This window comes from Rana temporaria, chromosome 4 (genome assembly GCF_905171775.1).
Source record: "Rana temporaria chromosome 4, aRanTem1.1, whole genome shotgun sequence".
Lineage (NCBI taxonomy): Eukaryota > Metazoa > Chordata > Amphibia > Anura > Ranidae > Rana > Rana temporaria.
This window is the reverse complement of record NC_053492.1, coordinates 341,554,831-341,569,117: the sequence shown is the minus strand read 5'-3', so window position 1 is coordinate 341,569,117 and position 14,287 is coordinate 341,554,831. Positions and strand designations below refer to the sequence as shown.

Sequence of the window (14,287 nt, the reverse complement as noted above, 5' to 3'; positions counted from 1 at the left end):
ACTCCACCCTGTCAAAAGCTTTTTCCGCATCTGCCGATATGAGAGTTAGTGGTTTGTTAAGTTGTTGGGCTAGATGTATTGTACTTAAGACTCTTTGGGTATTTTCTCTGCCTTCCCTGCCCGGCGTGAACCCAACCTGATCCGCATGTATCAGGGTGGGTATGTACGTCAGTATTCTATCGGCCAATATCCTCGCCAGGATTTTTACATCCACATTTAGCAAGGATATTGGGCGGTAGCTTGCGCATTGAGCTGGATCCTTCCCCTCCTTGGGGATTACTGCTATTTCTGCCATTAAAGTTTCCACCAACATCCTCTGTCCGTCGCGAATTGAGTTATAGGCCGCAATAAAGTTCGGCGCCAGCTTTTCAGCAAAGATTTTATAATACCGTAATGTATACCCGTCAGGGCCTGGTGCCTTTCCCAATTTTAATGATCTAAGGGCTCCTAGAAACTCCTCTGTTGTAATCGGGCCATCTATTTTCTCTGCATTCTCTGTTGTTATACTAGGCATCCCTGATGCCTTTAAATATTCTTTTATCTTTTCTTCTCTGTCAGAGATTTTTGCCCTTGGTATTTGTTTATCCAGTTGATAGAGGTTTAGGTAGTAGTCTCTAAATGCTCCCACTATTTGTTGTGTAGATCTAACCACCTCATCCCCTTGAATTTTAATTTTTTCAATACAGTTCCTAGCTTTTGTCTCTTTGAGTGCATTTGCCAACAGTCTGCTGGGTTTATTCCCGTACTCATAGTATGCTCTTTTGCATCTACTCAATTTAGCTTTCGCCTTTTCTGTTAGCATAAGGTTCAGTTTTTCTCGAAGACTGGTCAGCTTTTCCTCAAGCTGCTGTGTCTGCGTTTTTTTATGTGCTACTTCCAACGTTCGGATCTCTCCCAGCAGAGTATCAAGTTTAGCACCCAAAGAGCGTTTTCTGTATGTTCCTAGTGATATGAGCACGCCTCTCAGGTAACACTTATGTGCCTCCCATGTGTACATTGGTCTTGTTTCCTCCCGATCATTAATAGCAAAGAAGGTATCTATCTCCCGTGCTAGCTGCTTCTCATAAACTGGGTCTTTTAAAAGAGTCTCATTTATTTTCCAGTTCCACCCACACGGACCCCTCTCTCCCCATTCTATGCAACAGTTAGTGGGCGCATGGTCAGATATGGTAAATGAACCTATTGAGGCGTCTCGCAGACGAGAGAGGATATTCTGGTCAACAAAAATGTAATCGATTCTCGTATATGTCTTATGTTTAGCAGAGAAGAAACTGTAATCTTTGTCATGTACGTGCATAATCCTCCAGCTGTCCACTAACTGCGCATCATGTAACATACGTTTTGCTTTACGTAATTTTATATTTGATATATGGGATATACCCTTTGATACATCGAGTGTCGGTTCCAGAGCTATATTTAGGTCTCCCCCTAGGATTAGAACCCCTTCTTTGTTTTGTTGTATAATTTCCAAATATCTTTCTAGAGCGGAGATGGGATTGTCATTAGGTAAATATAGGTTTGCCATGGTAACCTTTTGCTCCCCCATAACTCCCTTTACTATCAGCATCCGCCCTTCTTCATCCGTTATTACGTCGAATACCTTCCATGTCATTTGTTTTGAGAGCATGATTGTCACTCCATTTGCCTTAGATGTCTGTGAGGCACCGTGATAAACTGTTGGAAACCTATGGTTTCCCAATTTTGGGATCTTATCCTTTCTGAAATGAGTCTCTTGCAAAAAAATTACTTGAGCCTTAATTCTGTAAAGTTCCGCCATTAATTTTGAGCGTTTTTCTGGGCTATTTAGGCCCTTTACGTTATATGAGGTGAAATTAGTTGTATCCATTTAAATTTTTTATATTGTTCTCTTCTTTTCCCTTTCTCTCCCCTCTCTTCCCCCCACCTCCCCCCGCCCCACCCCAGGTCCAGGCCCTCCTCTGTTAACCGAGAGCGTAGGCCAAGATTCCCAGAAGTTCCGTACGGAGGGTCTGGGGTCCCCAGGAGGGGGAGAGGCTAGAGGGAGAGGGGGGGTGAGGGGAGGAAGGAGGAGAGAGCCGCAAGGAGGAGAAGGGGAAAGAAAGAAAAAAAAAAAAAAAACCCTATCCCGTCCCTCGGGAACTGGTCCCACGTCCGAGTTCCCGAGTAGTTTATTTCCTTTTTTCCCTTCTTGTCTCCAACCAGTCAGTCCCTAATGATCTATTGACCCGCAGGACACCCTGCTGAAAGCAGTGGTAAAGGAGACGAATTTTTTTTTTTTTTTTTTTTTTTTATTGATGCCTCTTCATAAAGATGAAAATCTCTAAACGCGTAGAGGGAGCATTGGATACATGCAGCTAACCTCCAGGTTGTTATTTCCTTTTACCACTCTGCATGGCAGCTTTCAAAAAAGGGATTGAATCACCAGGTGTACGATTAAAACTAAAAGAAAACAAAGACAGAGGGCGCACCAGCCTTGCGCTACCTTTGCAACACAGAAATGTATTAAAAACAAAGTAGTATACTCACAAATGGCTTGATAGTTGGAACATCTGAAAGCCATTCATATTTGGCTTCCACACAGAGTGAGTACCCAGCCATTAACACATGGGGGAAGATCCACGTACATCGGCGCATATATACACCGGCGTAGCGCATCTCATTTACGTTACGCCGGCTCAATGTAGAGAGGCAAGTACCGTATCGACATAGTATTTGCGTCCAACTCTGCGCCGGCGTAACGTAAATTACGAGGCGTAAGCCGGTGTAATTGAAAGTGGGAAGGAAGTGGGTGTGTTCCATTGAAATGAGCCGTGACCCCATGCAAATGAAGGGCCGGCCAGACTGCGCATGCGCGCATGACGCTGACAATGATCAGCGCCTCTCTGCGCATGCTCAGAACTTGGCCCGGCGTAATCAGTGAGATATGAACTAGGTCCGGCGTAATTAGTGAGATACGCCCAGGGCATAAATACACCCAAACATACGCCCTTCCATTGCAAAAGTACATCCATTTGTTTCCCCCCCTGAAGCAAGGTGCTTTTGTTCCGTTGTCTGTTTGTGTTTGTTGGTTTGTGTCGGTGTGTTTGTCGGAGAGTGTTTGTCGGAGAGTGTTTGTCGGAGAGTGTTTGTCGGAGAGTGCTTGTCGGAGAGTGCTTGTCGGAGAGTGCTTGTCGGAGAGTGCTTGTCGGAGAGTGCTTGTCGGAGAGTGCTTGTCGGACCGTGTGTTTTGCACAGATGACGACGAGGAAGAGGAAGCTGAACTTCTCTCTGCGGGAGAAGGAGATCATTGCCAGGGCCATGACCCAATATGATCGTTACCTCCATGGGCCTGAGAGTCGGGACACCACCCCGGCCAGGAGGAGGGAGATCCTGCAACTGATTGCAGACGATGTAAATGCATCGGGGTGTGAGACCAGGACCCCCAATCAGATCCCTAAAAAGATCAATGATCTCAGGCTCCTGGTTAGAGGTAAGCTAGCAAAGATGGTGGATCATGCCAGGGGCACTGGAGGGGGACCACCATCAGGCTCACTCTTGAGGAGCGTGCGGTGGCCCAGTGCCTCCACAGGCAGCAAGTGGAGGGACTGCCTGGCTTTGACTCCATTGAGGAGGTCTTGAGGACAGGTAAGTGTTTTTTTTATTTTTTTCTATCTGGTGTGTAGCATGTGTGCGGGGGGGAAGGGAATATTTGACAAGTGTGTGGATCCTCCAACCTGTGTATGTTTTGTGTCATCCACAGATGTGCAGGAGGGTGTTGGGCCATCTGGCCATTCTGCACCATCCCCTGGACATGAGTCTGATGCAGACCCCCAGGAAAGCCCGGAGTCCTCTGTGCAGGGGAGTGGCCGCAGCTCTCCTCATGAGGAGGTTGAGGAGGAGGAGGTGATCTCTGCCAATGAGGTCACGCTCCATTTGGAGGAGTCTTCCCCTGAGGCTGGCACCAGCCAGGCCTCCATCAGGGCTAGCCCCTCCCACTCCTCCCCCTAACAGGGCTTCCCCCCCCAAGGGTCTCCCCTTCTCCCAGGCTACAAGCCTCACCAGGAGGCAGGAGGGCGACCCGCAAGACAAGGGGGTGGCAGAGGTTCTTCCTGAAAATCTAAGGAGTGACCAGGCCCGTCAGACCCGCCATCTGGGTGAGGTTACTCAGACTTTGGGCCGCATGGAGGAGAGCCTGGCCTCCATCAAGGAGTCAGTGCAGGACATGTCTTGCAACACCCTGGCTGTGATTACCTGCCTCAGCAGGCGTGGGTCTGGAGGTGCGCGCCCTGACCCAGGCTGTCCAGGCCAACACAGCAGCCATCGATGTGGGCCTCACACGCATCGCCCTGGCATTGGAGGGCAGGCCGCCAGGTGGGCAAGAGACCAGGGGATGCTCCTCCTTCCCCTGATTCCCCCACAAGTCTCCCCTGAGAGGCCGTGGCCGCCCCAGGCGTGGGGCACGCCAGCACCGTTAGGTTTTTGATTTTTGTGTGTTTTATGTTTATTTGTTCTTTTACTGTGATTATGTTTTTTTTTTTGTGTAGCCCAGGCAGGCTACAGTGTGAATGATGTATGAATGTGGGGGTGACATTCCTGCCAGAAAAGGGGTGTCACCCTCAGTTGTGGTGGAGAAGGGATCCCCAGGACCAGGGAGAAGTGATTCCCAGGTCCGTGTGAATGGTGTATGAATGTACAGTGACATAATTGGAGCCTTGGCGTGGCGTTGCTGCTCCCAAGTCCTGCATGGTGGACTTGTGCTAATCCAATTTGATGAGGATGTGGGGTGTGTGTGCTAGGGACCACAGTGGTGTGCATGCGTGCATTCTCCTTGTGACATGATTAATGTGTGTGTTTAACGTGCAAAGATGTCTACTGTGAGGCATCTCCTGACTGCTCTTCCCGCAGAAGACGGGGTATCCTCGGTTATGGGGGGATTGTCTGGTTCGGGGTTCAGGTCATCACGTGTCAATCTCCAGGCCATTTCTCACGGCGAAGTTGTGCAGCATGCAACATGCACCGATGATCTGGCACACAAAGTTTGGGGAATACAACAGGGTACCCCCAGACTTATCCAGGCATCGGAAACGGGACTTCAGGAGGCCAAAGGTGCGTTCCACCACTCCACGGGTACGTGCATGTGCTTCATTGTATCTTTGCTCTCCTGGGGTTTGGGGATTCCGGTATGGAGTCATGAGATGGGGTCCAAGTGCATATGCCATCTCACCTGGAAGGGAAAAGACAGGAGGATGTTGGTCGTGCATGTGCCCCTCGTGATGTCTGCATCATGGGGTGGGACAGTCATGCCTGACACCCATGTCACTCACCAACCAGCCAGCTGTCCCCATACATGTTCTGTTCGAATTCCATAGGGATGGGGCTCTGACGGTACAGTGATGAAAATAAGTATTTGAACACCCTACTTTTTTGCAAGTTCTCCCACTTGGAAATCATGGAGGGGTCTGAAATTGTTATCGTAGGTGCATGTCCACTGTGAGAGACATAATCAAAAAAAAAAATCCAGAAATCACAATGTATGATTTTTTTTAACTATTTATTTGTATGATACAGCTGCAAATAAGTATTTGAACACCTGAGAAAATCAATGTTAATATTTGGTACAGTAGCCTTTGTTTGCAATTACAGAGGTCAAACGTTTCTTGTAGTTTTTCACCAGGTTTGCACACACTGGAGGAGGGATTTTGGCCCACTCCTCCACACAGATCTTCTCTAGATCAGTCAGGTTTCTGGGCTGTCGCTGAGAAACACGGAGTTTGAGCTCCCTCCAAAGATTCTCTATTGGGTTTAGGTCTGGAGACTGGCTAGGCCACGCCAGAACCTTGATATGCTTCTTACAGAGCCACTCCTTGGTTATCCTGGCTGTGTGCTTCGGGTCATTGTCATTGTGAAGACCCAGCCTCGACCCATCTTCAAAGCTCTAACTGAGGGAAGGAGGTTGTTGCCCAAAATCTCGCAATACATGGCCCCGGTCATCCTCTCCTTAATACAGTGCAGTCGCCCTGTCCCATGTGCAGAAAAACACCCCCAAAGCATGATGCTACCACCCCCATGCTTCACAGTAGGGATGGTGTTCTTGGGATGGTACTCATCATTCTTCTTCCTCCAAACACGGTTAGTGGAATTATGCCCAAAAAGTTCTATTTTGGTCTCATCTGACCACATGACTTTCTCCCATGACTCCTCTGGATCATCCAAATGGTCATTGGCAAACTTAAAGCGGATGTGCCATGGGGGAAAAATATTAAAAGCCAGCAGCTACAAATACTGCAGCTGCTGACTTTTAATATTAGGACACTTACCTGTCCTGGAGTCCAGCGCTGATCGCAGCAGAGCACGAGCGATCGCTCGTCTCTCTGCTGCTCCCCCCGCCATCCACGCTGAGGGAACCAGGAAGTGAAGCGCTGCGGCTTCACTGCCCGGTTCCCTACGGCGCATGCGCGAGTCGCGCTGCGCCCGCCGATTGGCTCACACGCTGTGTGCTGGGAGCCGAGTGTTCCCAGCACACAACGGGCGACAGACGGGAAGTCAGAAAAACCCGTCTTTTGCCCGTAGCGTGTGGCCGGAAGTGGGTGCAAATACCTGTCTTTAGACAGGTATCTGCACCCCCCTCCCCCCTGAAAGGTGTCAAATGTGACACCGGAGGGGGGGAGGGTTCCGATCAGCGGGACTCCACTTTAGGGTGGAGAACCACTTTAAGACGGGCCTTGACATGTGCTGGTTTAAGCAGGGGAACCTTCCGTGCCATGCATGATTTCAAACCATGACGTCTTGGTGTATTACCAACAGTAACCTTGGAAACGGTGGTCCCAGCTCTTTTCAGGTCATTGACCAGCTCCTCCCGTGTAGTCCTGGGCTGATTTCTCACCTTTCTTAGGATCATTGAGACCCCACGAGGTGAGATTTTGCATGGAGCCCCAGTCCGAGGGAGATTGACAGTCATGTTTAGCTTCTTCCATTTTCTAATGATTGCTCCAACAGTGGACCTTTTTTCACCAAGCTGCTTGGCAATTTCCCCGTAGCCCTTTCCAGCCTTGTGGAGGTGTACAATTTTGTCTCTAGTGTCTTTGGACAGCTCTTTGGTCTTGGCCATGTTAGTAGTTGGATTCTTACTGATTGTATGGGGTGGACAGGTGTCTTTATGCAGCTAATGACCTCAAACAGGTGCATCTAATTTAGGATAATAAATGGAGTGGAGGTGGACATTTTAAAGGCAGACTAACAGGTCTTTGAGGGTCAGAATTCTAGCTGATAGACAGGTGTTCAAATACTTATTTGCAGCTGTATCATACAAATAAATAGTTAAAAAATCATAAATTGTGATTTCTGGAATTTTTTTTTTGATTATGTCTCTCACAGTGGACATGCACCTACAATGACAATTTCAGACCCCTCCATGATTTCCAAGTGGGAGAACTTGCAAAATAGCAGGGTGTTCAAATACTTATTTTCCTCACTGTATATGTAGCTGTCATGGCTGGACCCTGGGTGTTTGGCACGGACGTGCCATATGAGGCATTGGGCATCGACTATCACCTGTACGTTAAAAAACAAAAAAATGCATCGCTGAAAATCAAATAGTGAATAGACAATGATGTCTATATGGAACACACATAAGTGTAAACAAAAATATATGGGTCCATAGATTAGTGCAAATAATCTTAGGTTGAAAATAATAAATGGTGTGTTGGAGACATTATAGACATATGTTTAAATCTCAATAAATGTGGAAATATGAGTCCATAAAGATGAAAGTTGAGATGGTCAATCAAATGACAGTGACAAGACACCCACGGTGATTCTAAATGAACTAGAATATTGGTGATAACGCCCGCCACCAGGAAGGGAGGCTTACCGGATGCGATGGACCCAAATGAGCTTATGCCCAGAGGATCAGTAAAAGCTTGTAAATAGGATGGATATGAGGATATACCGGAACACACCAAAACGTACGACCAGCAAATAACGATGAAGTTTTCACTTAGTAGCAGGTGAAAGGGGTAACCTCAGCTGGGAGATGGCTCATGGAAGTAGAAGAGCTTGCCCAGAGTATGTGGAGGAAAATGAAAGGCACATAGCGTAATTCCACAAAAACGGGGAAGTTTAATACTGGTTAAAAACACTTACAGTTATGTAGACATAAAAGGACATCAATGTAGTATAGTGCATGGCAGCAGTAGATTCCACTGTTGCTACCATGCTTAAATATAAGTTATGACCTACTTAGGAACACTCCCCTGGGGGATCGCCCAATGAGAGTGCACTTCCGGGTCAACCTGATGTGTCATACATTATTTAGATGTATAAGAATTAAATTGTGCAAACTCTATGACAGAATATGTGGTAAAATAGGTTGTGACCAATTAGGTGTTTAAAATCTACTGACCTGGTTTGTATATGATGTGTACCGGATGGTACACGGTGGTCAGGCTTGCTGTAGTTACATGACTTAGTCACGTGTACATCCGAGCAGGTAGTAAGGGCCAATGGAATAAATCCACGTCACCGTATAGCGCCGTGGATTAGCCAAATAATAAATGGGCATTACCGTCGCCTCGGTCACATGTCCATGCTGGAAGGGCGCATAAACAGAGCGTCACTCGACGCGCTGCTCGGCCCGTACATTCGACGTAGCTCCGTATAGTGACGCTCATGGTGGGCGTCCTCTCAGTGTTTCTGAACACCAATGCGTGCGTGCGTGCGTGTGTGTATATACACACGTTGCGTTCCAAGGTGGTTAAACGTAGAACGCTGCGCTCCACTATGCGTTCCAGGGGGTTAAAGTTAACCAGCAGCCTGGACGCCATAAATAATAAGTGTTTGTAATGAAACAACTGAGGAAGAAAAGAGTGGACTCAGAAATTAACTGCCACAGGGTAATGGTATTATATTTAAAATAATAAAAATCTATATATTATAAAAACGTGTCTACTGGATTGTATTTCTACCACCAACGGAAGGAAAACAACTCTTTATAGGGAAATATTGCATAATGCCAAATATCAGTATGCCTCGACACTCGACATTACAGTTCTAATACCCCATAGGGAAGATGTTATAAACATAAAAAAGAACTGTAAAAAAAAAAAAATTATATTTCTATCAATTAATGATTGTATAATTAAGAAGCTCTTGCCTATATATGCGAAAAGCAGTGTGTACAATATTGTGTCCAGAAAGTGACTCTACACTGGACGAACCCCCATGACAGGTTGTACAATAAAAAATATTTTTATACAATACACTCCATTATATATATATATATATATATATACATGGGAGAGAGATATCTAAAATTGGTTAAAACATGTATAAATGAAAGAAAAGAAATAGATCTTGCTTCACAGACCCATATTGTGTGAACCATAAATAGACTTAGGTATGCTTCAAAAGACACCGAATGGGCCAAAAATATGAAAAATTGTGAAACAAATGGGGATGATAGATTAGGACATCATATAGGTGTTAGGATTTATTAATAAAAGAGTTGATGTCCCACTCTACATTGAGACCTGATGGTGTATGCGTGCCCAACTCGTAAATCCAGAATGTCTCGAGTTGGGACACCCCACGGGTTTTTGAGCTACCTCTCCAAGGGGACACAAATTGATCTATAATAAGAAATTGTGTACCAGTGGGGTTCTGAGCATGATGTTTTTTGTAATGCCTTGGTACAGTATGGTGAATATCACCAGCTAGAATGAGGGCTATGTGTTCGGCGACTCTGACAGAGAATTTCCGCATGCTACGACCAACATATTGTTGGCCGCACGGGCAAGTAATAAGGTATACCACGTACTTGGTTGAACAAGTGCAAAACTGTTTTATAGGGTAGACTTTCCCAGTTACTGTAGAACGAAATTCAAGGTTCTTGGTTCTACCTGAGATATTATATTTACATACTGTACACTTTTTACAGGGATGATAACCAACTAACTGGAAAAAGAAAGAAGGACGTGTTGGGGGGTTGATAATATTCGGGGCAATTTTGCTCTGGAGTGTTGGTGCACCCCTAAATACCACTTTGGCTCGTTCGGGTAGAACCGTTGCTAGAACTCGGTCATTTCTCAATATATTCCAATGCTTGGAGACAATGGACTTGACCAGTTTATGTTGTGTAGAAAATGACGTGAGCAAAGCCCATTTGAAACTCTCATCCTGTTCTCTTTTGGGTTTGACCTCTAAAAGGGAGCTTCTGTCAACTTCAAGAGAAGTTTTGAGAGCAAGTTCTATATTAACAGGATCATATCCCTTGTCAATGAACCTGTACGTTGATGGAATGCCAGTGCTTCCGATTACGGTATAGGTGCTCTGTGTCACGGGGGGGCCGTAGTGCCACATGTGTGCAATCAATGGCCCCCCACGGTGTGTGGGAATTCTGCAATTCTGTAGAAATCACGCATTGCCTTCATCCGCAGGTCCTCCTGGGTGGGTCTAATGATTTGGTTGGCCATGCGTCTGAGGATTGCGGCGATAACCTGGTGCACACATCTGCTAATGGAGGATTGTGCCATCCCAGCCACCACTCCACTTGTACGCTGAAAAGAGCCACTGGCAAGGAAATGGAGTGTTGCCAGTACCTTGACCAGTGGCTCCACTGCATGTGAGCGTTTTGTCTGGCTGGTGATGTCATCTTTCAGGGTTGTGGCTATTTCCAGGATGGCAGTAGGGGTGAATCTGAAGATGTGAAACACCTCCGAATCACACATGCCAAAGACGTTTATGCGTGGTCGGTATATCCTCTCCCGTGCCCTCCTCCGTTCCCTCCTCCTTCTGCGCGCATCTAAAGCCAGTAGTATAGCTATGACCATGGATGCCCCTAGCATGTTGGCATACAGATTGTTGTCCTGCAAGTGTGGCTGCTCAGCTCATCCCTAACGGTGCTGCTTTAGCTGACCTGCACACGTCTGGTGCAAAGTTAAAGCTGCTTTTATGAGGGGTAACTTTAGACCAGACATTCAGCTTACGTGCATAGCGCGTAGCCTGCGCCGGTCAAACGTACTTTAGTGGATCGCCGTATCTCCCTCGTTTGCATATTTGCATAGCAAAACAATGCTGCGTCTAGCGTATTTTTGCGCCCACGATGCGCCGGTGTAGAAAAATTACGTCGGTCGGAAAAACCTAGTTTTCAGGCATATCTCGTTTTGGGGATACAGCGCATAGATACGCCGGCGCATATTTACACTTACGCCGCGCATCTCGAGATACGCCGGCGTAAGTGCTTTGTGGATCTGCCCCATGATGTTTAGAGCAATCATGTAATTGTCTGTGATGTTTCCATCAGTCTGTTCCAGCGTGGAAAACACTGATACCATCTTTCCCTCTCTATACGTACAGGTGCTATTTACATGTATGCACTTTGGAGACATAAATGTATCTGTATGAGGATTGGAAATGCAAGATGGTATATGGTGGCAATATTCCTAATGGGGATTGACGTATTAATGAATTATTAGTTTACGGATTTGTGTGTCTATTAACATTGATCCTCCCATTGGAGGGAGGGGCTAGGATCACATGTACCAATCCACCTGACCACAGCCACTTCTTAAAAACCATCTATCTTCAGTTCAAATCCAGCTCTGAGGAAGAGGGGTCACACTCAAAACGCTGCCAATCATTTTGGACTGCTCTCATCACACTCAAGTCTACTGGCCAGCAGATCCTATTGGATAAGGCAGTTGATGGACTCTGCCATATTTGCTTGATTTTAATACTCAATTGTGAGTACACTACTTTATTTTTAATACATTTGTGTGTTACAAAGGTAAAGCGCAAGGCTGGTGCACCCTGTGTCCTTGTTTTTCCCTGACCTGTTGAGAGTGACAGCACAGCTGATTGAGTGGTGTGAGTTGTGAGAAATTCCCCCCACCTTCTTCAATTAACCCCACTGCAACTTTTCTAGCGCAGGGGCATTTGTTTCTTTATGTAAGATTAATATTTCAGTTTGTAACAGGAATAAAAAAATATTGTAAATCCAGCCATTTGGGTGCATATTTATCAGTTATTTGACTGTTCCATAACAGTTTGTATAAGGCTTTCTTCAAGTTTTGTTTTGAGCAAATGATTCACCACATGTGGGAATCCAGTTTTTGGCACCAAGGCTAGTTACAACTGGCTTTAAGCCTTACCGTGATACATCATTATTTAACTTCATTTGAATACACCTACTGTACATCTATAGCATAGTGCAGTACTGCCTATTGCCCTTAACATAGTTTACTTTATTTGTTTTCTTGTCGCATCATAACTTTTTTTTTGTTGCTGTGTTTCAGAGGTTACTTATGAGTGTCAAACTGCACTGGGCAGAAAACCCACATTTAAGATCTCTTCTGCTGAGGATGAAAGATCCACGCCTGTCTCCTGTAATCTCATTAGAAACAGACTATTGGGTTGATTTACTAAAGGAATAGAAACTTTTTATCAAATGAATTCACTGAGCTTAGTAAATAAGCTGAAGCTACGTTAATTGAACCGATCCTGTACTAGCAATCGTGTTACTGTACGGTCAATCCTGTAGTTGAACTGTAAACTGAATATAAAAATTATTATATGTAATATTTTTTCATTTTTTTTTTTGTATGAAATAAAGGTATTTGTACCCACTTTAATAATACTTTGGAAATTCTTTTAACCATATTTATTTTCTTTAGACATATACCTCTGGTGTAAAGGGTTTACAAGCCCATAAAAGCATTATCAGCCATGAGCTTGTTTTTTTTTTTCCTTCAGCCGACTCCCAGCTGTAACGTAAAAGTAAGCAGGCAGCAATATATTTGCCCAAACACTTTTACAGTGCTAGTTGTGTGGGAACATCCATTTCCTGTTTTCTTCACCTGTCTATGAAGTCAAAAGCACTCCGCTCTGAGCATTTCTGGTTTCAAAGCAGTGATTCCTTCAGGCAGACTTCCCAAAGGTTGTGGGGCCCTTGAAACGTGTAGTGGCTGCCCCCATGTCCCGGAATCGGTTGCTGCCTCGAGTTTGTGAAGGATAACCGTGAAATGCCGCTGGTGTGCTTTTTGGCACGTCCGGATTTCCGCTGCTTGGCTCACTGATCCAGAGTACTATGTTCCATGTACAGAAGCTATGATTTTATCATTCTACCTTGGAACTACACTTTTCTTGCCTTCACGTAAGTGTGGATTTTGTTTATCAATAAATGTGGATATTTTTTACTAAACCTGCACCCTGGCAACTCGTTTTTTTTTTTTATTTTTTTTCACATATTGAAGATTTTGCTTTGACTAGGAGCTGCAGACTATAGTTCCCTTCCCACGGCTGCTTTTCAATTGATCAGGTTGGACTCACTGTGCACTTTGAATGTGCAAGTGTAATTTTTGTGAGCATTGGAGCAATATCTTCTATTTATGAGTTGGGGATCTCCTTACAACCCTTTTGCTGCTATTTTGGATATATATTGGACCTATTTTTTGTTTTTTTCACATAGAACATGTATTGTGAGTGCTAAGTTCTATCCACTGGTGTATACATATTTGTCTTAGCGCTATTTTAAACATGAATATCTTGCCAGGAACTATACAAAACATTCATCATAAATAAAGTCCTTAACAGCTTCCCGACTGCATCGGGAGTAGTGATCTGTCATTTCCTAGGTAGCCCATCCCCCCTAGGAACACGCTGAGGGAGCACATTTAACCCCGTTATCGTCCCCTAGTGTTTAACCCCTTCCCTGCCAGTGACATTTACACAGTGATTACTGGCTATTTTTAGCTCTGATCGCAGTATAACTAGTCCCAAAATAGTGTCAAAAGTGTCCGATCTGTCTGCCGCAATGACGCAGTCAAGTTAAAAATCGCATATCACCGCCATTACTAATATAAAAAAATTATAATAAAAATTCCATAAATCTAACCCCTATTTTGTAGACTCTATAACTTTTGCGCAAACCAATCAATATACACTTATGATATTTTTTTTGACCATAATTATGTTGAAAAATACATATCAGCCTAAACGGAGAAAAAAAATCTTTTTTTGGGGATGTTTATTATAGCCCAAAAAATAAAAATGTTTTTTTTTTATTCCAAAATTGTCGCTTTTTTTGTTTATAGTGCAAAAAATAAAAAGAGGTGATCAAATACCACCAAAAGAAAGCTCTATTTGTGGGGAAAAAATATGTAAATTTTGTGTGGGTACAACATTGCACAACCGCGCAATTGTCAGATAATGCGACGCAGTGCCGAATCACAAAAAATGTTCTGGTCAGGAAGGGGGTAAAATCTTCTGGGGCTGAAGTGGTTAAATAGTCAAGATGCAAAGGAAATTCCCCCTGCCAACAATTTTCTGATATAGT

The 14,287-nt window shown here is 44.8% G+C and overlaps 1 protein-coding gene across 3 annotated transcripts in view; it reads left to right on the top strand.

The window, feature by feature from the left end:
• Nucleotides 1-12,579, top strand: part of LOC120937507 — a 142,510-nt gene extending 129,931 nt beyond the window's left edge. For all 3 annotated transcript variants that reach the window (XM_040350785.1, XM_040350783.1, XM_040350784.1), the window contains one exon: nt 12,249-12,579. In XM_040350785.1, the coding sequence (XP_040206719.1) occupies nt 12,249-12,386 (138 nt within the window). In that variant the 3' untranslated portion in view covers nt 12,387-12,579. The remainder of the gene's footprint in view (nt 1-12,248) is intronic.
• The last annotated feature ends 1,708 nt before the right edge of the window (nt 12,580-14,287 follow it).